This window comes from Macaca nemestrina, chromosome 5 (assembly GCF_043159975.1).
Source record: "Macaca nemestrina isolate mMacNem1 chromosome 5, mMacNem.hap1, whole genome shotgun sequence".
NCBI classification, from domain to species: domain Eukaryota; kingdom Metazoa; phylum Chordata; class Mammalia; order Primates; family Cercopithecidae; genus Macaca; species Macaca nemestrina.
The window spans coordinates 137131514-137155583 of NC_092129.1; the positions used below are offsets into that span (position 1 = coordinate 137131514).

At 40.6% G+C, this 24070-nt stretch overlaps 1 protein-coding gene across 11 annotated transcripts in view; it reads right to left on the bottom strand.

Moving 5' to 3' along the window:
• The window catches only part of LOC105489529 (RUNX family transcription factor 2), a 352919-nt gene that overhangs the window by 151803 nt on the left and 177046 nt on the right, over nucleotides 1–24070 (bottom strand). For 8 of the 11 annotated variants that reach the window (XM_071096966.1, XM_071096964.1, XM_071096965.1 and 5 more), the window contains exons 6-7: nucleotides 21753–21926; nucleotides 887–1048 (exon numbers count right to left, since the gene is read on the bottom strand). In XM_071096966.1, the coding sequence (XP_070953067.1) occupies nucleotides 887–1048; nucleotides 21753–21926 (336 nt within the window). The remainder of the gene's footprint in view (nucleotides 1–886; nucleotides 1049–21752; nucleotides 21927–24070) is intronic. The other 3 variants (XM_071096968.1, XM_071096971.1, XM_071096970.1) reach the window with 1 other exon arrangement.

Consider the following 24070-nt stretch of genomic DNA (forward strand, 5'->3'; position numbering starts at 1 on the left):
TCTCTGTGGACGTACGTCATTGAGTGGGGACAATGTTTGCAGCTCATATGTCAGGGTGGACCAAGAGGTTTCTTTTCTTATTCACGGGACTCATACAGTCAGCTAAGGGCCTTTAACTTTTCTCTACTTGTCAGTTGGGAGTCTTCGTGAACACTTTCTGGCTCTCTGTGATGAATTCTCCAGGATAGAGGGGCAGCCAGGTCATTTGTCACACACACTCCCCCATGGGCCACACATTTCTGTAGTGCCTTTGGAACAATTGTGAGCACTGGGCTGCCGGGCTGCAAGTGACAGCAGCACGCATGATGCTTCACAGAAAGGCTGCGTCCTTCTTGAGTTAGCCACTCAGAGGCCACGCATTGCCTTTTAAGACTCTTCCAGGCCTCACGGCACTTCAAATGACTAGTTTCTGACAAAGATCCTAAGTTTGCAGGTGCTCTCTCTTGGAACTGACTAGCTTGGACTCCTGGGACTTACAAGCCTTTAGGAATGGAGGGCTGTGCCATCAATCTGGTTTATAGGCAGATGTTAGGAAAAGAAAGGAACACAAGCAGAGGAAGGCCTGGCATAAGACCCTCAGGAAAAGGCCCTAGTTATGAGACAGTGCCCACCAAATGGGATACAATTCAGCAGGACACTAACTGGGCGGCATTAAATACCATCTTAAAAGTATGCCATCTCTGGCAGATTTTTGGTCTCTTGACTTAAAATGTTCGAGTGTTTGATAACCCCATAATTCAGAAGATTTAATTTGCCAGTTGTCATTCCCTTGCCCACATGTCTCTAATAGAGAGTCACTGTGAGCATGGATGACACAGGTTCAGCCCATCCCACTCCCCCCGACCCCTATGCGGGGATGGATTTTTAGTTAAAGCGCGGTCTTTACCTGAAATGCGCCTAGGCACATCGGTGATGGCAGGAAGCCCAGTGCCCCGTGTGGAAGACAGCGGGGTGGTAGAGTGGATGGACGGGGACGTCATCTGGCTCAGGTAGGAGGGGTAAGACTGGTCATAGGACCACGGCGGGGAAGACTGTGCCTGCCTGGGGTCTGGGAAAAAGAAGAAGAAAAATCTTTAGAATAGCAACCATTGCAGCCTTAGAAACATGCAACCCAAAACTTAGAAAGGAAAAAGCAGAAAAAGAGAGAGAGGAAAAATATGGCTTATACATACAAAATAAATAAGGAATGGCTATTTATCTCTTATAACCCCATCCTTTCAAGCCTTGAATAGCACAAAGCTTTCTAGACTTTGAGTCTCAACGAAAGCAACAAAATGGATGATGCATAAGGACTATTTGTCTCTCTCTTCTAAATATTTCTATTTGGAAAGTCTAATAGTCATTTAGAAAACAATCTGCTTTGGTTTTCTTTACAAAGTGGAATTATATTTACTTTCTGTATTCTCTAAAATTCCTCCAGTGAACATGGATAACTTGTTTAAGTTAGAATATTTTCTGAACAATATACTTGGTTAAAAAATATGTAGATTGTGCCTTTTGCTGCTGCATATCCAGCTACTTACTATCTTTCAGACATGCTTTTTGGTTTTAAAGTGAATGACTCCAAGATTTCATCTCAGGGCACTTTTTTCAGGCAGGTCAATGGAATGGCCCTTTCTAGCATGGGGTGAAGGGAATAAGGGCAGGAATGAGAATGGAGGGGCAGCACATAAGATGAACGGGCAGGAGGGGAGCCAGTTACGTTACTCTCATGCTAAAGCTAAACCAGAAAATAAACCAGAAGAAAAAGACAAAATTTAATTTCAAAGTCAACTACCATTAAGAACTGAAAAGTCTCATCACCAGCCAGTTTCAACGCTAAGCACAATAGTTTCTGACAGTAAGAAAATGGCCCAAAACAGGAGAACGGGGAAACGTTTTTAATCCTATTGGAATCTGTTTAAAAGATGTCACATGTCTGGAATTTGGCCTAGTGTTACCTACAGTCACTGTAATAATAAAACTAATGGGCAGTCAGCTGGTTAGGGTTAATTGCTAAATATTAACAATATTTTTTGATGTAGCTCTAGGAGTTTCTTGGAGGTACAAACTCAAGGCCACATTATTAAAAGACCTTTTGCTTACATACAGAAAAAAAGGTAAATGTGCTGTGCTTCCAAAGCAAAAAAAGTATGTATTTCAAACTCTTTTGCTCTTACTTGAGGGCTAATCAAACAAAATCATAAGCAAATTTCTCTTAACATGTTTTTATGCGAATTTTTAAATTATGTTAATTTTTAAAATTCTAATAGACCAGGCTATTCACAAGATAGCTTGGTATCTTAGAATATGCATGGATTTTGGAATGTTCAGAATTAGGTCCAAGTTCTGAGACTTCTACTTTCTGTGTAACCTTGGCTTAATTAGTCACTCTGAGCCTCAGTTTCCTCATCTGTAAAAGGTGTGGAAGGAGGGGCAGCAATAATACCTGAATCACAAGGATGTGAAAATTACATGAGAAAACTATTAAGAGAAAACTAGCACAAAAGACACTTAATAGGCATTAATTCATATATATATATATATATATATATATATATATATATATATATATAAAACCTCTGGGTAACATAGGGATAGTTCCATGTTTCAAACGTATCTGGACTGGAGTTAATACACTTGGATAGGTTTCAAATTATCCCCACACATCACCTATTATTCTTTAAGAATAAAAACTATTAATATACTTGAAGAGTTAATTCAGGTTTATCTCTAAAAGTAAAAATGAGTATAATAAGATGCGGATTTTTGAGATGATTCGTCTGTTAAAACCTCTCAGTTTTTCTATACAGTCAAAGCAGTTTAGTTCAGCTATTTCTTGTTTATTTGTTCAATTCAGAAACAATTTATTTAAAGACTGTTTAAATAGGACATACTTCTTTGAGTCAAAATAATTAAACACATCTGGATATTTACCTGCTGTTTACTGACATTGACAGAGATACAGAAAAATGTCATCCAATTCCATTTTAAGGAGCATTTACCTGAGTTTGCAATTTGAATAAAAGAGTAGTACTATAAACGGTTAACAAACTTTTCCTTCAGAAATCTAAAGGATAATTGATCATCAAAGTAATGGACTTCTGTGCCTTAAAATTCTCAAGGCTGAGATTGTAGAGATTGGCAACATTTCAAATCCGAGTGACTGGTCCTTGTTATATATCTGATATTGACATATTTCCTTGCCTTACACCATTAATGTAATTCACTATTCAGAGAAACGGTAAATGATCTTCAGATGGAAAAAGATTCATTCCTTACAGCACAGAAAAACAATCTCACAAGGGCAAGTCCTTCTCTCAAGCAACATTTTCAAAAGACAAAAAGGTTGAGAACCACATAGCTAAGTAAGTTGGGCACGCAGGACTCAAATTTGGATTTGAGTTCTCATCTAACTTCCCCAGATGACTTCCTGAGCAAGCAGTTTAACCTATACCATTCCTCGTCTGTAACAAGTCATCCGTCTAGGGCCCCTGCCTAAAAACGAGACCAAATGCAAAGAACTGTAAAAAATGACGAAAAGGAATTAGGGTACTCAATTTGGAGGTAAGATACAGTCTTACAGTTCTCCTTGTGCAGAAAGGCGGCTCAGCACAGTGGGAAACAAGAGGGCTTTTTAGTGACAGCATCTGAGTTGACGTGTCAGCTCCGCTATTGATAAGCTGTATGACCTCATCTGGGTTAGCTAACTCTGAATCTCAGTTTCCTCATCTGGAAAATGAGGCAGCATAACACAGAACAGTGAATATAGCAAAGCAGTCACGCATCCTGGCTGTGCAGACAAGCCTAGGCTTCAGTCACACCTCCCTGCTGTGCTGAGCAAATCACTTAAACTTTTAGGCCTTGGTGGCTCATCTATAAAATGGGAATAATGATACTTACTAGGGTTTTTGTGAGCATTACATGAACTAGGCCATATCTAATATGGTACCTGGCACTCTTAGCACATATTAAGTATATAATAAATACAAGTGCTATCTATATAATGAGTACAAAAATAACTACTCTCATTTTTGGAAAATGAGATGAGATAATGCAAGTAAAAGCATTTTGATAAGCATAAAGTACTATAGGGAAACTATTTTGACTCTCTTTAGGAGCTCACATGGTGAAGGCCCTGCCTGGGCCTTGTGACCTGGGCTGTGTTTCTCAACATTACTGAGCTTTAATTTCCTCGTCTGCAAAATGGAGATGATAATACTATCTCAAGAGTTGAATCCTCAGACTGAAGATTAAATAATATACGGTAAATGGAAAATCATCATCGTTATTAAAAATAAATATTAAAATATGACACTGTGCTATCTAGGGTAGCTGGGTTTGTCTCATGTTGTTATTCTTAAAGACTTCCGAGATCAGATTCAGCACAATTAAGTATAATGCCTGGCACACAGTACTCAATAAACAACTACTGAATGAACTTTTCAGGCTGGCTTGAGTGAATAACAAAATATTAAAATTAAGTCATACTTAGTAATTCTCTAATTCCTCCTTAGGCTACCAAAGAGGTTTATATCGTTGAGGTTTTAGGTTTTACATCCTGACTGCCAGAATATATACTAGAAAAGTCTATTAAAGGATAGTTTTGCTTTTAGTGGAGGCCTTTCCAAATATCCAAGATTAAGAAAAATAACTTCTCACTATCCCTAAACAAGTGAGAAGCTCTATCTCTGTTTTTTTGTCTCTCAGAGGATAGGCTAGAGTCTCCTTCAAGGTCATTGTCCTAAGAGTCTATGATAATGACTTAAAGAAAGAGTTACTAAAGAAAAATAAAATAGGCTGGGTGCGGTGGCTCACACCTGTAATCCTACCACTTTAGGAGGCCAAGGCAGGCGGATCACCTGAGGTCGGGAGTTCAAGACCAGCCTGACCAACATGGAAAAACCCCATCTCTACTAAAAATACAAAATTAGTTGGGCGTGGTGGCGCATGCCTGTAATCCCAGCTACTTGGGAGGCTGAGGCAGGAGAATCGCTTGAACCCAGGAAGCGGAGGTTGTGGTGAGCCAAAATCACACCATTGCACTCCAGCCTGGGCAACAAGGGCAAGATGCCATCTCAAAAAAAAAAAAAAAAAAAAAAGGAAATATAAGAACTGCCATATGTGGTTCACTAGATCTGGTATAAAAAAAAAATTTTTAAAGAGGATAGCAACCTTTAAAAAAAAAAGCAGGCCAGGCACGGTGGCTCACGCCTGTAATCCCAGCACTTTGGGAGGCTGAGATGGGCAGATCACGAGGTCAGGAGGTCAAGACCATCCTGGCTAACACGGTGAAACCCCGTCTCTACTAAAAATACAAAAAATTAGCCGGGCGTGGTGACGGGCACCTGTAGTCCCACCTACTCGGGAGGCTGAGGCAGGAGAATGGTTTGAACCTGGGAGGCAGAGCTTGCAGTGAGCCAAGATCGAGCCACTGCAGTCCAGTCTGGGCAACAGAGCGAGACTCCGTCTCAAAAAAAAAAAAAAAAGCAATGGTCTCCAAACACCCCCATGCCTTCCCTAATACCTTGTGAATGAGTGATTACCAATCCAAGCTCCATCATTTCCAGACTGTGTGATTGGACAAATTACATATCTAAGATTAAAGTTTCCTCATCTATAAAATGCGGGTAAATAAGAATACCTCCTTCATAAAGTTGTCTGATGATTCAATGAGATAATATAATATAGAGTTTAGCATATGGAAAGAACCTAATAAATGTTTCCCACCGTTAAAGACTCTACCTTTACTGAACCTTCATTTTGTATTTGTTTCTAGCCCTTGACCTCTTTTTCTGACAGAGTACAATTTTTAGGAGAGCTTCCTGTAGTGTGTAGTTCACAATTTGGAGCATATATGTCTGTGTTAGTCATGTTGATATCCTTTTACAATGACTTAACCTTAATCATGTTCCTTCTTAAGTTTTGGTTTCTTCCCAGAGAAATCCTAATTTTTTAAGTGTATTTTCAAATACCATACACTTTAACCTTTTCAATCTTTTAGTGGGAAAAAATGGCTGTAAAATATCTTCACTTCCTAAATGCTCAATCACCAAGAAAATATAATCCTGTCATAAATACATGATTACAACATATTTGCTTTTTATGGACAATTATTAATGCTTATACTAGAGGAAAGTCACCTTAACCTGATCTCATAAACAATTTCTGAACTCAACTTCCTGAAGAAACCTGAGACTTCTGAGATTTACTCTCAAATTGGATGAGTCAGAACAGGTGATAGATGTTTTTCAGGCATCACCAGTCAATCCTAAAGTTACTAATAGGAAAGATACAAAGCCTAGCTCTGAGACAAACATACTAATTAATGACAAACAAGAAACTGTCTTTATCTCAGCCTCAGGTCCCACAGAGCAAGGATAATCCGTCCGTCACTCTGCCCCACCCAGAGTTATATTGGATGGTGTGTCTTTTCAAGTCTGCAGCAATATGAAGGGAAGAACCATGTCCTAACACTCCAGCATAAACACAAATATCCTTGACTTTTAATCATGGCCTTGACCGCAGTTATAGGTCAGCCACGGTGTCACCTCAAGGCCATAAACTACCTACAAGTTTTCAGGGACTAAATCAATGCTATTTCACAGAAAGTTTCAAAAAAAAAAAAAAAAAATGAAAGCTGTTGCCAGGCACGGTGGCTCAGGCCTGGAATCCCAGCACTTTGGAAGGCCAAGGTGGGTGGATCACTTGAGCCCACGAGTTGGAGACTGGCCGGGGTAACAGGCTTTTGTAGAGATGGTGAAACCCCGCCTCTACAAAAAAATACAAAAATTATCCGGGTGTGGTGACACACACCTGTGGTCCCAGCTACTCTGGAGGCTGAGAAGGGAGGATCACTTGAGCCTGGGAGGCACTGAGTCATCCCACTGTACTCCAGCCTGGGCGATAGAGCGAGACTTTGTCTCAACAACAAAACTGTTGTTGAACTTTAAATATTTTTATGTTTTTTAAAAACTATAATTCATTCTTTTTATATGGCAATCTTCAGAAACAGTATCAATATTATTTTAATTACTATATTAGAGAAATTCAACAAATTGACATACGTTCTTATATGCATATATGAACAACCCTCTGGTGTTGGGTTTTTGTGCGCACACTCGAGGCATTAAAATATCACTAAAGATAACTCCATTCCTATTTCTCCACCAACTTCTCTCCTGCCACCTAAAACAGGGGGTCTTAGAGGGAAGTGGTAATCAAATCTGACCTGTAACATAAACTTGAAAGAGAAAATCAGGTCTTTCCTATCTGTTGGGTCTGCTGTATTCGCAGGCAGGACGTGATTAATCAAAATGACTACATGCAAGAGAAGAGAATGAAGCAGAGGACCACGGCTGCTCCTGCAGACCCTGAGGATGAACCCAGGGGGAAATGGGTCCCCAGGGCAGAGAAAGCACACTAAGAACCACCACCAGGAATAAGGGGAAGGCTATTTATTGGACCCCTCAGATCTGCAACAACACACTTTCAGAAGCAATCATGGTTTCCTCCATGAGAGTAGACCAAATCTAGCTATTAAGAGTTCAGGCTAATTTCCCTTTTTCTGTCTCAGGTAGAAGCCATTGAAAGCCGTAGAAAGGAGCCAGTCATCTGACATAAGGAATCCCTTCAGCATGTATTTCAACCGAGGCAAAGTCTGTCACAAGCACGGAATGGTGTTTTTAAAAACGCTCTAAAGATGGAAAGGAACCGTGGAGCACCAATGTCAGAATCGATTTTATAAGTTCTCCTTCTAGGGTGGTGTTCCTTCAGCTTAGACTTCTCGGAGAGTGGTTGCATCTGCTTTCCATTCTATAAACCACAAAACATAAAAGTACAGAAGGCAACCGTATCCAGGGGGTGCTCAAAAATGCTAATTGGGAGAGGGGTGGTTCATCTGTCTCAAGTTGTCTTTCATCAGGCAAAGATGGAGACAACCATTTATGTAAACCTGTGGAGATGAGGAAAGCAAGCTGTCTTCTTTGAGCAGGACCACAGCTTCTGAAGCACAATCACTGGTATGGGGAACAAAAAGGGGGTGGCCATGCACTTCCTACAGTGATAGCTAAAGAGTCATGGGCTCTAAGAGTCTCCATACTTTCAAATGACTAAAAAGCCAAATTTCACATCTGCATAATTGAACCCTAAACACTTGGAGTCATACTGAGAAGGGAGGAGGGCAGAGAAGAAAAAAAAATAAAAGCACCCCAGGAAAATGAACTGACTCCGGGAAAACATGTCCAATTTTCTTCTGAATGAGTAAGTTTGAGTGGGGGCAGCAGAGCAGGCAGAGAGTTTTCTGAAAGCCCAAAGGTAGGCTGGAAACAAGGCAGCTGCTATTAGCAGGGCTCCTTTTGTAAACACTTTGGTTAAACATGTGTGGGTGTGAAGGAGGATCTGCTTTCCTAGGAATTGCTCACAACAAGGCACATCAGGGACAGGGTGCTGAACTTCATGCAGACGGGAGGAAACAAGTCAAAGGCAGCAAAGCCTGAACACGCACACAAAAGGCTATTTCCTGTTCCTGTGGCCAGCAGGCTTCTGTATAACACCACACCACGACAGCCAGTGATTCTGCCAAAACTGTCTGCAAGGAATACCTGCCATATTGGGGCAGCGGGGTACAAAGATCCCCACAATCTCACCCCTTATCCTCCACCCATTTCCCCCTAATCAGTACTCAAATCAGGCTGTGTAAACCTCAAATATTTCTTGAGAAAACTGGGGTGTCGAAAATGATGCACAGAGTCTACTAGCTTAGAACTATGCTTCTTAATTGCTACCAGGGTCAATCATCCTAACACAGAGGGGCAGATTTACCATTTCCTATCTTAAACTATTTCTGTCATATTACTGTCATTCATAATACAGATATACTCACACTTCATACATACAGAGATTCCCGTTTCAAAACAATCTACACTAAATATGAAACGTTAAATTCTATGTCTTTTCTAATAACCCTGTTAGCTAGACTGGAGTTTTAGAATGAGCTTTCTCCACTCATTTCTGGTTCTCTTGACTAATAGGAAACCGTTTGCAAACAAACGGCCTCCTCCAAGCATAGGAAGAGCCGTGGACTGGAGGCTCTGGCACTAACTGTGCAGCCGTGGGCCAATAATTTACAGCCTCTGGGTCTCACTGTTTTCACCTGTAACATGGGAAGGGGTGGGTTATCTCTAAGATGTTTTCCAGCTACAAAATGCTATGATGCTAACCACTCAGAAGAGTGAGCTCCCAACCCTCAGTCCTTTCTGGAGACTGTAACTGCATCAGAAATGACTGAAGCCATGCAGAGCCGACTCGGGGTGGCTATGAAAGGTGCTGACAGTGCAGCACCTGCCATCACAGAGCATCTGGCTCAAGTCCACTAAGAAGCCCCAAGAGTAAGGTGCGGACCCCCCCTTGTTGTCCCCACCAAGGGCCTTCTCCAACTCATCGGGTGGCTCCCAGAATCATCTGGCAGGAGACAGATCCGTGTGACAGAACCTAAAAAAGGAAATCTGAGGGAAAACAAAGCAGCAAACTGGTTAAAACTGGAGGCTACATAGGGTATACCAGGCATGACCATAGGTTAAATTACAACACACACAATGGGAGAAGAGAGAATTAGTAAACTTAGGAGACAATAAGCAGGGAAGAGAATGAAAAATGATATGTATAACCTAAGATATCATATCCTATAATAAAATGTTAAAGAAAAACCAGAAGGAAGTTGCATTGTTAAGACAAGGTGATGAGAAGCGCTCTTAGGTATCACCAACTTTTGCTGGATAGGGATCATAACTGTCTTACAGAAAAGGCTGGGCATTTCTTGTTTAAAAAAAAAAAATCTAATAGAAGAAAAAAGGGGCTATACCACATGTCACACCTGTCCTGGCCTCTCAGACTTGGCATATCCTGAATCTCAATGGTAAAGCCAGAAGGGGGAAGGAAATGAGATACAAAAGGGTGGGACAAGAACTTGAAATGTTACTGAGATGTGATGCTGGCAAGGGAGAGTGGCCCTTGGTTCGAATCATAGTATTGAACTGGGTGTGTTAAATTCAGGTTCAAATCAGGCTGATGTCAACATCCAGGGAATCAGATATGGCAGTTGGGGTATTGTAGGAGGTCCCAGGCATGGTGATACCTGATGTCACATGGATGATTATATCCATCGTTCTAGTAATTGTCTCCCAGTCATTCATTCATTCATTCAAAAAAAAAAAAAACTATCAGGTATCTATCTACTCTGGTATTGTGCTAGGCACTTAGAATATTAATGTTGAATAAAAACAGACCTACTCCCTGGTCCTATGGAGTTTTATGACATAATTCCTGGTCCCATGGAGTTTTACAGTTGGGTAGGAGAGAAAGACAGACACTAATCAAATAATCATATAACTATGGTAAATGCTAAAAAAGAGACGTTCATGGTACCATAAAAATGTACAGTGGGGGAACTCCAACCACATTGAGCATCAGGAAAAGCTTCTTTAAGGTAGTAAATATTAAGCCAAGACATGAATGACAAGCAGAAGTCTAGAAGACGAGTAGGGGAGGTTAAGAGAGCTTTAGGCCTGTGTCCAGCTCCTGGGAAGAAGGCAGCATCATTTTTTTTTTTTTTTTAATGAACTTGATAGAAGGCCTGTGTTTGGAGCACTGTGAAAAAGGTTCAAAATAGTGTGAGATGAGAATGGAGAGCAGGCAGGGAGGAGCCAGGCTGTGCTGACCCTGCTGGGCCATGCTAGACATTTTAATCTTTATCCTAAGTGCAGCAGGTCACCTTAGAAGGTGTTTAGGTATAGAGTGACATAATCAGACATGCATTTTTAAAATCTTCCTCGGGCAGCATCCTAACAGAAACAGGGCAGAAGTCCAGTCTAGGACCAGGCGTGCAGGAAAGGGTGTGGAGAGAAAACAGCAGCTGGAATGGACACAGGGGTGGAGTCCAGGGGCTGCACTCAGGCTTCGGGCTCTTAGCTGCCTCCACACAACCTCTGATCATGGGGGCGAGGCTCCTGAGATGACCTCAGGCTGGATCAGGATGAGTTCTGGATGGGTAAGGTGAGCCTTGAGTAATAGGCCTGCGTTGGGCCTACAGCTGGGAGTGATCTGAGCCAGCTCCACCTCATACCTTCTAATTCAGGGATAGAACCTGGGCACCTGTATGTTTAACAAGCTCCCCAGGTGATGTGATTATGTGCCAAATCAAGAACAATGGGCATAATTTTTATTAACGAAATTTAGAAAGGAAAATTACCGAACCCTATTTTGATTTAATCTTCTCTATCAAAAAGGATGATCTTACATAGAAAGAGCAGAACAAACATGCGTAAGAGGAAATTAGGGCCCAAGAGAGGTAAGGAGATAAGGGAGAGCAGTGTGCTGCTTTAGATGAATTCAAGTCTCTGCTCCAAGATAAATGATATCCCATAACACAGCAAAAATGCAGGTACCTAGTACTCAAGGGGCTGCTTCTTGATGGAGCAGGGTCTAAAGAGTTCTTCCTTAGATTAAAATATGCCTCCCTATAACTCCAATCACTACTAATCTTAGTTTTGCTCTCTGGGATTACTACTCCACATGACAGCTGTTAAATTACTTGAAGATAATGCCTCTAAAGTTTATGACACAAAATACACTAGGTTTTACATTCTCTTATTCCATTTATCTTATTCTGAAAACAGCATTGCTATTGGTAAAATCTAAGTTGCTGAAACTGAGTTGTTTTGGAGCCACTGTTGGTGTTGACTTGCTTGCAGCCCACTAACAACACTTTCAATAGCCAGTGTGCAAAGAACTTTTCACACTTGATCCCACAGTGACTATCAGAAAGCAGAATGGGTTCACTAAAAAACTGTCTCCTAGAATTACTAAAGCAATAGATTAGAAGAAAGCTCATCTGTCTATTGCATATCTGGACCTCGGCAAGATATATGCCTTATCCCTAAGTAATTTATAGCTAGTTAAAAAGACTACCAGAAAGTGATCATTAATATATAGATCATGGTCAGTTTAGACAGAGGTATATGGTGACATAATCCAGGGCACAATAGTCTTATTTCTGTCCAGCATCTTTACCAAAGTCTTGAAGGATTAGAAGTGACCTTCCAAGCTTCAAGATGAGACAAAGTTGTGAGGAATAACCCAAAACAACAGAAGAAGAATCAGAACTATAAAACAACCCTACAGGATGGAAAGAGGAGGTGAAAGCAACATGATGAAACAAAATAAGAGCAAAAGTACAGTGCTGCATTTTATCAACTATAAGACGGGATGGGGGAGCCAGATCCAAGAGCAGAGCTTTTCACTGACAGCCACAATGTGATGGGATAACAAAAAGTTAACACAAACTTGGGATATATTAACAGAACATTAGTAGACCCCTACTTGACCTGGTCAGGCATAGCTAGAGGATTGTGTTCTCAAGAGGCAGTGTCAGGCTGGAGCACTGGAGAAGACAGGGCAAGGTGTGGGACCTCGATCGGTCATATGAGGAATGGCTGAAGGATGGCTAAGAGTGCCCATCTACCTTCAACCTCTCCAGATGACACTCCTTCTCCTTCCCACCTGAACAAACACTCGGATTTCCCCAGATATTTCCTCTTAACCTTTCCACTCGGTTGATGCTCATTTTCCCGGTCAAAATGGGTCACGTCCTCTTTGGAAGTTCTTTCATCTTTACTATAATCTACCAACCTGCAGGACAGTCCCTCACATGGGAAAGTGGCTCAACGTCTTCCTTGTTCCCCTGTCTTGTACTGAGTCCTACCCAGTCCCAGGGGACAGACGGCCCACCACAGCCTAGCCCACTCCTAGTCACAAACTGCAACCACTGCAGGAGAGAATCACATAATCGTGCCAATTGGCTCTTCCCATGATCTCTACCCTCAGCTGGGTCCTCAAAGATGCTCGTCCAAAGTCATTTTCCATTCCCACCATTCACCCTGGCAATAGCTCCAAACATTTCTCATTCTAAATCTTTCCCCCTACACCCTCACCCACTCCCCACCTAAAACTATCTGTCAGTTTCACCTTCCTAAGACACAGATTTCCAATTTCAGCTCTGAGGATTTCAGAAATCTCCTAGCACCTCAGTTTTCATATTCACTATATGGTTCGTAATCTGACTCTTCTGTTAAATCTTGTCTTTTTAAGTCTATTAAAACCAATTGTTTTAAACCATTAAAAAGTAAGTCTTTATTACAATAAACAAAGCCCTAAAAAGAATCTGATGCCCCTAATTGGGAGTAGTGCCATACAGTTCTATTCCTGGAATACTTTTGCATATAAAATGAAAACACTTTTTAGACTGATCATATCTATAATATATTATTGTTGCTATTAATACTGCATAGTCAATGTATACTAATTCTCTGTGTGAAGCCGTGAGTGCATATCCATTATTTAATGTGAAAATATACCACCAGGGCATCTTTGTACAAAGTGCGTGCCTAACTTGCCCCTCTGCTGGGTTACCCCTTAAGTTAATATTTCCTTCAACGTTAATCCCCTATTCTGATCCTTTTGCCCACAGTCCATCACAAAAGGTAAGATGGGGCAAAAAAAGCACCCTAAACAACTAATAAAGGGGATACGTATGCATACATGTGGGTATACACATATATGTATATATACTATACATATAAAACTAAAACTAAATATAAAACTAAAAGAGAAAGATGATGTGTTAGAAAAGAACAGGAGAATGAAACCAAGACTTCCTCTGCATGGAGACCTGAAGACAGGCTAGAAATGGAACTGTTTTGGGGAAGAAGGATAAAATGAGGCATTATATAGGAGATGAACTCTTCTTATCACAACTAAGTGTTAACTATGCATCTTATATTCCCAGATAGAAGAAAATTACAAAGACAACTTTTTGAAACAAAAAGTTAATTTTTCCGGGAACATCACCCTCTCTACTTTTCTAAAAGCATAATAAAGTCAGATCATCTTCAGTTAATAAGGGAACGCCAACAGGCAGAAATCCAAACAGAGCACCTTTAAGAAGCTCATCTGTGGATACTGCTAATAGACTAAGCAACAACATAACGGGTTGACCACCAGCCCCTCCCAGAATCCCAGGCAGCTTCATTCTTTAAAGCCAGCACTGCCTGCACCTAAAGTCTACTCTTCCTCATAAGGGGACCGCCAGAGCAGAATCAATGTGAAACAGTGTTCACACACAGGATTTGAGCCCTTTTTAAAGATAAGGATTGTGACTAGCAACCTCCTGTACAGAGATTTCCTGTTCACACATGTGCGAGGCAGCAGCAAATTTACCCAACTGCCCTACCTGAAACATCTCAAAGGATGAGGATGGGACAAAACTTCCCAGGAACTTCAGAAATTACAACACTGCACCACCAAAGAAAAAGAGAACCACTTCCAACAATCTGTCTTTGAATGCAGTGACTTCAGTTCCTTGACACAAGTTGCCTACAAGTGAGCAGGACCACAGTGGCTGTGAAGCCTGAGAATTCACTAGACTCCCACTCTCCTCCACACCCACACTGATGGTACCCTGCTGTCATTCTTCCTGCTCACCAACAGTCACTGAGCTTCTTAGGGGTCCATTCGCCCTCACACTCACAGCCACCATCACCCCAGGCCCACTTCGTCTCCCAACTTGTTTCACATTAAAGAATCATGTGGTCACTCAGCACTTGAACACAACAGTAACTTAAGACACATGCAACTCAGCTGCGCTTCTGATTTCTGAAAGGATTACACTAGTAAATGTTTTGGGACAAGCGCAGTGGAATCCTACGACAGCCAAACATATACACAGCCTAATCCCAACTGGCCTAATTGGCTGAGGTCCCCTTAATTTTTAAAGGAGCTCTGTTTGCTGAGGGAATACAGAATCAGACTGAAGTTAGGTGGAAACCACTTCAGCCACAGTAACTGCTGATAAGATTATTATTAGACAGGATGTCTGGCAAGTGGTTTTTACCTTAAATACCTGCCTTACGTAACTGGAATCTAATCATTTAAATGATTATATTGCATTTTAAAGTATAATTCAGATATTCCTAATGCTAACTCCCTTTTATGAAAATATTCTAAGTATCCTAAATAATGTCTAATGGACAGAAGAAAAAGAAATTAGTCCTGCAGGACACATGTCACTTAGACTGTTGGCAACAAGCCCAACTTGATAGGGATGAAGGTGACTGTCTGCTAAGAATCCGGAACTCACAGTCAACTGTAATAGCTGAAGTGGCCTCCAGCAAGTCATTTCTCCAAGAATCGATTTCTTCCATCTGTGAAATATATACTTTTAGAATTGTTTTAGGCCTTTGGTTTGTAAATAGTAAAGAACTGCATAAATGAAAGTGACGTACAGAAATGAGAGGAAGCTGAGCCATGATAAAGTACATTTCAGCTTCCCAAGAGTACTTGGTGGCAAGTACACAGGGCTATGGAGCTATGGACAGCTGCCTTTAATTCCTGTATTTACCACTTACTAGTAGTAAGTGGGACCTTGCATGAGTTATTCCACCTCTCTACCATCAGTTTCCATAATAATGCCACCTATCTCACAGAACTGTTGTGAGGAATGTACAAGTTAAACTCATTAGATCAATACCTGACACATGATAAGCATTTAATAAATGGTAACCAATAGTAATTCAATCAAACAGACACTAGAAAAATATTACGGCTAGGATAATAATGGTGGGTGCCGCTTCCTGAAGAGGTCAGTGACCCATTTATTCATTGATCACCCAACCAAAAGTCAGGTAGTAAGCAGGTACTGTGTAAGACAATGGAGGACACAAAGATGAATAAAACATGGCTCTAGACTTGGGAAAGTTCAAATGGAATGAACTTTCAAGTTCAAATGGAATGATGGAGGAGACAGACGTGTGAACGGTAATCATCAGCACATGGAACAAGATATAATCAAGGGTTGTACAAAGTGGCTCGGGAGCCTGACTCGACTCTGCTTGGGTAGGTTGGAAGAGCCTTGACAGAGGTGGCAGCATTTGATCTGAGTTTTGAAGGAACAGTAAAAATGTGTTTGGAAAACCAGGACAAGGAAGAGTGTCTAGGCAAAGAAAAAAGCATGAAATACAATAACATATGAATTTAAAATTAAAAAAACAACAAGTGAAACTTCAAATGGGCGGGCGCGGTGGCTCAAGCCTGTAATCCCAGCACTTTGGGAGGCCGAGGTGGGCGGATCACAAGGTCAGGAGATCGAGACCACAGTGAAACCCCGTCTCTACTAAAAATACAAAAAATTAGCCGGGCGCGGTGGCGGGCGCCTGTAGTCCCAGCGACTCAGGAGGCTGAGGCAGGAGAATGGCGGGAACCCGGGAGGCGGAGCTTGCAGTGAGCCGAGATCGCGCCACTGCACTCCAGCCTGGGCAACAGCGTGAGACTCCGTATAAAAAAAAAAAAAAAAAAAAAAAAAAAAGAAACTTCAAATGAATTGCTTGTACATTACAAAAGGAGAAAGCCACAATAAATAACATGATGGAATATCTAGCAGCCTGTGCAGAAGTGTCCAGAATCTCCTCCTGAGTGAAGGGCAAAGAGGGGTCTGAACCAAGGAAAAAACTGTCCTGTGCACTTCCTTCCAGCATTTACATGCAGGGAAAATCAACTTTCATTGACTGCTTAGAAAAACAACCAAGACTCAAAAGAACCAAGAGCTGCTTTTAAAGGAGAAAAGAAATCACGAAAGGGAACCCTGCAATCTAGCAAGAATCATGAGAAGGGAAGCCCCTTGGGTGTCTGCAAAGGCAGTTTTATGAGCCACTGTAGGAGTGAGAATGTCAAGTCTCTTCTTTCTTAGCATCTTCTTTTCTCCACCCAACTGCTTCTCTGAGCTCCCCAGCCCCACTCCGTCTTATCCTCCCTGAGTCTTCCCTACATCAGTAAATGGCACCACCATCCTCCAATTGCCCAGGCCAAAACTCTGAAGTCCTATTTTCCCCTCACCATCAGCAAGAGTTGTGAGTTCTCGTAAAAAAAAAAAAAAAAAAAAAAAAAAAAAAAGAGAGTATTCAGAATCCTTCAATGTCCTTCCATCTCCATTGCTACCACCATTAACTCTCTCGGGCTACTGCAGCAGCTTCCTGAACATAATTCTGCTTCTTTCTTTAGCCCCTTATGGTGCCCTCGAACAGCATCCAAACAGGTTTTATTATGCATGTAAATGACATAATGTCATTCCCTTGCTTCACATCCCCCACTACACTGGTACCCCACTGCAGTCAGAACTAAACCCAAACGACTATTGTGGCCCCCAAGACTCCCCATAATCTAGGCTTTGCATGAGTTTCCTACTGCCTGAAATGTCATTCCTCACAGATCTTCAAAGCTTTTCAAAGGAGCTTTCTCAACTTTCCAATCGAAATTAGTTCCTTCCTTCCCCAAGTTGTTATCTATCAATTATCCTATTTCATTTTCTCACAGCAATTATTATTATCAGAGATTATCATGTACATATGCTTATTTACCTATTTACTGACTATATCTGACACTAAATATAAGCTCCTTGTGAGCAGAAGCTGCATTTCTCTCACTCACTTGCATCAATGCCCAGCAGATAATAAGCACTCATGAAGTATTTTTTGAATGAGTGAATAACAGAATAGCATCGCCCACCCTAAAACTGAGATGAATGTCCCAATCCACCAAACCAAAGGGCCTGGATCAGCATTATTTTTTAGGTGTAGCGGACCCATCTAGAGGATAATGACTTTAAAGATATCTTAAGCAGTATCTCCCAACATCATATCCTGACTCTACTGCTATCGCCACTCTCTGAATCAAAAGAAGTGAACATTTGTGACAGACTAGGAGTTTCCTGGCACCTAGAGACAAGCAGCAGATGTCTGAATGATAAGAAGAGGTCTAGAGGAAGCAACTTCCCCAGGAAGCTGTGGGGAGGCCCTGGGCCTTCAGCTGAACGTCAGCCATTAAAGACTTCCACAAAGTATCGCCATCAGACAGGCACTGCAAAGACACCAGGGAGGGAATACAGAATCAGACTGAAGTTAGGTGGAAACCACTTCAGTTAGGTTCTAGCCACCACATGGCTAGAACTTTTGGCCCTAGGAATTGCAAGAGACACTGGAAAAGGTAAACTATGAAACACTAAGTGCTTATGACTTCCTCAATTTACGGTTGCTAATTTCATTTCACTCTTCTGGGAGTTTAAAGGCATCTTCTGCCTTTTATGTTGGCAAGTGGGAGAACTAGAGGGGACTATATAGCCATGATCATTATCTACAGTTTTGGGGTAAGAGCTTGAGATATCAAGAGTAGCAAGCCAATCACAGAGAAGTAACTGGGCCCTTCCTGTTACAAATGTCTTGTCCAAAGGATTACACGAACTAAAATGCAGATATGGCATATTGCAAAGAAGTTACAAAATCCATTACAGGCAAGAATTTAAATTTAGTCATGCAATTACATTAACCCTAAACTGGAATAAAACCGGATGGTTTAACTATGTAAATGTTTTATTGAAATGTGATTTAAGCTGCTGCCCATCACTGGGGAACAATGACATCCTGGGACAGGAAATTAGAAGAGTTAATGCTACTAAGACAGATATGATATCTTCTCAACCCTGACTGCACTGATTTCTTCTCACCTGAACTTTCAATAATTCACATTTAATGAGACACTGCCACTGGGCTAGTCACAAAAGAAAATAAATCCCTATAATAAATCCCTTAAAGAACGTACAATCTAGCAGTGTAGAAAAGGTGAATATACAGTGTCCTTAAAAGAAGGCAATCTTAACTAAAGCTTAGAGGGTGGATACACTGCCTTTGGATGAAGGTTCCAGAACTCTTTCCTGAAGAAGATAACATAGTAGCCTTGGAGGATGGGTGGAATCTTGTCAGCAGAGACTACTGTAGATGGGTGGCTGAGTAAAGGGGTATGGGGAGAAGCACGTGTACTCAGGAATGGTATTACAGTTGGGGCAGAGGATGTGGTATGCCAGGGCTAGGGAAGATAACTATCTCTTCAACTATAACTAAGAACAGCGCTTTTCTTCTCTCTTCATATTACCTAATACCAAGTTTGCTACATGGGGTAGGTCCCAAATAATACTTATTGAATAAACAGAGAAGTCAATCCAGAGATTTAAAAATTAAATCTATTCAATTCATTTTCACGTTGCTGCTGCTCCAGATGTTCCTGGGCTTTCCTTTAAAAACTGGGTCACAGTAGAACACTGCATCTCCTTGGTTATGGACAGACACAGGCGTTCTCTCACTCACAATATGGGAACATTTAAAGAAAGCTCACATGGCCAAGAGTGGTTGGGGTGACAAGTATGTATGTGGACATCTGGAAATTTGGAAAGTTTGAGAAAAGTTGTTGGGTCCAATACCTAGTGGATGTTGAAAAAAAAAGAAGACTGGTTTATAAATCAATTCTATTACTACTATAATCCCAAAATGAAGAGCACTAATACTCATAAAAATTCCAAGAAGCTATCAGTACCTAGAAATTAACTTGTTTTATATTTTCATTTTCAGAAATATATCCAGTGAATGTGTTCCCTGCCCTGCCAGTAACTTGCTGTGCAACTGCAGACAAGAAGCTTAACTTCCTGAGCCTCCCAACAGGGAGGGTGAAGAGAAGCTGACAACTGGAGGAGGGCCAGGCCTGTGGAGGTGGCCACACTCCCAGTCTGCTCAGATGCATTTGTGGCACAGGCGAGCCCCACACCTCCTCCGAGCCTCACTCTCTGCATGCATATCTGCTAGGCGGGGATGCCGCTAAAACACAGATCCTCTTCACAATTTTTCCAGCCATTTGTTTCACGATATCTAAGGTACCTTTAGGTTCTAAAATGTCCTCTGGATCTATTTTATGATCTCATCTTTAGATTTAAGGACAAAGCCTTGAGAGAAACATCTTCTTAAGTGAATCTAGCAACATGCAGGCTCCAAAAGCCATTTCTAAAGCATTAGTCATTAACAGCATAAATAGCAAACAAATAATGATTAGAATACAGAAATTAAACATTTAAAAAGCCAGTGGTTGCCAAATCATAGAACATATATTTATATATATTTTTATTAGTCATCATAAATCCATTACAAATCATATATAAACATATATATACATATATATATCCACATTTGCTTCTACAAACACACATACACACACACATACACACACAGTCTAAGGATTACTGTAAAGACAAAAGGAAAGCTATTATATGCCTCAATGAATAATCTAAAGCCTACTACTTTATTTTTTTTACATATGTTTAGGGGGTATAAGTATGGATTTCTTACATGCATATATAGTGCATTGAGGTGAAGTCTGGGTTTTTAGTGAACCCATAACCCAAACAGCGATCATTGTACCTAATGGGTCATTTTTCAACCCTCACCCCCACCTCCCACTCTCCCACCTTTTGTAGTCTCCAAGTCCACTACTTTAAATGCAGTAGCACCCATAGCTACAAGCTTCAAATTCACAAGTCAGTGTGAATTTTACTCTTGTGTTTTTATCAAAGACATATGTCTAGTGAACACATGGACTTTCCAATCCCACATATCAATGTTTAAAGTTTTATATAGTCTAAAACATGGCCATTCTTCAAAGGACAATAATGTTCTTAATGCAGATATCTGGTTATCTTTAGTGTTTAGATGTTTGATTTTTATAATTCTATATTATTTTTTAAAATATACACTCATGCAAACTCATACATTCAGACTAAAATACATATACTCACAGAAAGTGAAACCTACTCTAAGTAACTATCCAAGAATACATTTACATGATATGGGCAGGAGAGAAGAAGAGATAGGTCATTCCTTTTATAAACAATTATGTTTTGAGACCATTAAGAACATTCGAGTCTAACTGCTATAAACAAAAATCCAACCATAAAAAAGATCCATGTAGAGAGCTTATTACACATTTTGTTTTGACTTACTTTCCCTCTATTCTAGTCCACCTCTACCAATGATAGCAACTAGATGACATGTAAACTTCCTTTCAGCTCTCAATACTTTTATCTGCAAATTAAAGATTTATAATAATTAATACACTCTCTTGTCATCACGACCTAAAAATTTTCAAACTAGTCTTTAAATAAATCTGTGTTTGCACAAGTGGGGCAAAAAGAAAAGAGTCGGGGATCTTAATGCACCAAATGTGAATGATTAGTCTGTAATGTAACGCCGATGTTAATTTCTCAGAAGAAAGGTAAAGTAAGTAGCTGACTAGAATTTATAAAGAGAAATGTCGAATGGAGAACCAGAGCTAAATGTAAATCAGAAGTGAATTCTGTGTGCCCGATGAGCCACTCATTGACCTTGCCTTATAACTACCAATCAAGGCTTCCTGTTCGCCCTGGGCAATTTTTAAGCAGACTTAATGAAACAGTTACACATGTAAGAAATGTAAGCCCAAATCTGAGACGGTAACACTAATTTTCTAATAGTAAGGGTGTGATGTTATCCCCTGCACCACCTGGATACAATATAGAAATGTATAATAAACATTCTCCCAAAGTGCATTATTACCATTCCATCTGGGTATAGACTGAGATTGCTGCAGAGTAGAGCATTAGTAGAAATATCCCCCAAAATGTTATCCCCAAGTTATTGAATGTTATAATTTTTTTAATAAAAAAGAAGAAATCAGTGTCTTCAAGTCTTGATTCTTTAATAATAAGCCGCTTCACAGCTCCAGGAGTTTTGAAGTGAACACATCTCCTCTGGTAGCCCCTCACCCCCAGCCTGCCAGCGTCTATGCAAGTGAAACCTATGAGTCTGTCTTACCTGTAATCTGACTCTGTCCTTGTGGATTAAAAGGACTTGGTGCAGAGTTCAGGGAGGGCCGTGGGTTCTGAGGCGGGACACCTACTCTCATACTGGGATGAGGAATGCGCCCTAAATCACTGAGGCGGTCAGAGAACAAACTAGGTTTAGAGTCATCAAGCTTCTGTCTGTGCCCTGGAAATAGCAAATCATAAAATAAAAGCATATTAATTAGCTGAACAATTGACCATGCTAAATAGATATGTGAACATACAAACTGGGAGTTTAAGCCAAGGAATTATCAATATTAATATTTATAATGACGTGTCTACATAATGCCTTCCATTTCAAATTGCTTTATGAGCGGTATCTGGTGGCCAGCATTCCTAGCTGTGTTTTATAAATGGAGAGCTGAGGTCTCAGAGGGCAACTTGGAGTCAAGTATCAGTAGAGAGGCCGGATACTAGGCGCCTTCTCTGGTCCTCTCAGTGAGAAAAAAAAAAAACAAACAGGAGAGGTGTGTATTGGAGGTGTTTGCTTGTTTCATGATGGAGGAAATCCCCTCTGAAAGTTCAGAGAGTCCATGCATGTTAGCCACAATGTCACAAAGCTGGAGCAGAGACACAGACAAACACATTTGTCAAAGGGAAATTTCCACGAAGACCATGGTGACTTTTCTTTAACGTTACAACTACTCTTTACTAAGACTCTTTTCTGGAAAATTATAACTCAAACCTAAAGCCCTCTAAGAAATAAAAAAACAGAAATGTAAGCAGGGAAACTCAAATTCTCAAGAGGAATCTGGATATTTTGTGATATGCCCAAGCTGGAAAGTGTATAACAAACTCTGTTAAATCAGAGAGAATGCTTTTTTATTTTAAATCCACTACTGTGGTTTTGGAAAAGAAGCTGAAATATACTCTTTAAGTAAACATGTGACTGTGACAATTCATTATCTGGGGGGGAAAAAAACCTTTCTATCTCTCTTTCAGTTTATTCAAGTCTAAAACCTAAGGAAATTCTGAGTATTAGAGAAATACGCAAAATTAAAATAAACCAAGGTATTAAGACTTCTTTAAAATCATCAAATCATTCTTAACAAGAGACATACTATTGTCTTGGTGCAAGTATAACAGAAAAGCATCTGAATATGGGTGTGCCATAGTAGAGTAAATCTATAGGGTGGTGCTATTGGGAACAGATGCAATGCCTAATAGAGAAACAGAAATGGACTGTGGATTCCTTCCTCCAGATTCTGTGCCAGTGAGGCCCTAGGGTGCTGCCCCAACATTTTAGTATAACTATTAAGTGACTGAAGCTGATTCAAGGAAGAGCCGCCAAGATGATGATGGGATTAAAAGTTTGCCCCTTGAAGAGAAACTAAGGGAATTAGAATGGTATCCATAAAAGAAAAAAAACCTTGAAGAAGGTTTATGACAAGGCTTCAAGCATGGGAGTTTTTCACTACTCTACGGGTAACGCAAATGTCTTAGCTTCCACTTAATACAGAACAAGAGGAATGTATCAGGATAGGGTTAAATTGAATATTAGAATTTCCCAACTATAAGCTGTCTTCGTTAGACAAATTCCTTATTTTATTTGCCCCAAAATGTATTTTCCTGTCTCCTTTTTCATTGCCTACCCAGCCCAAAGAAAACAGATAGGAAGCCAAGGCTTGGTAATATGAGTGTAGCTGTCTCCACGGCCAAACGTGTTCCAACTAGACCCATTAACTGAAATGCACCCACCACCCTATTTCCTGCCAGTGCAAGATTTTGGGCATCTGCTATAACAGAGGGACTAGACCTAGGAGAAAAATGAACAGGGAAAATTAGAGAAATTCATTGTTAATGGTTGTTTTCTCGACCATTACTGTTTTGTATACAGATTACAAATGGATTTTAGATCCCTAGAGGACTTTTAGAGATGATCCAAAACAGCTCCTAGACCCTGGCAAGTAAAGTGTTCACCTATGAAGTGACTGAGTTGTGCAGAGGTAGAACAACTAGCTTACGGTCCTCGGCTGCCGACTAGCTCAGCCTCAACGAGGATATAGCCCTGGTCCAAGGTGACTGAGCTTTCCATTCATCATGTGGCACCATCAATGCTGGTATTCTAGCTTTCTCTTCCCTTCCTCTTCCAGCTGCCATGGAGGACTGAAAATATCCAGATCATATAGAGTGAGACACCTAAGAACTAAGCCCAGTGAGGTGCCAAGGCTGGCTTTCAACATAAGCAGAAGTAGCAACAAGGATTCAATTACAAAGTTAATAATTCACCCATTACCCTAAACAAACGGCTGTAGCCTAACTCACCAAACTTCCATCGGTACATCTTGT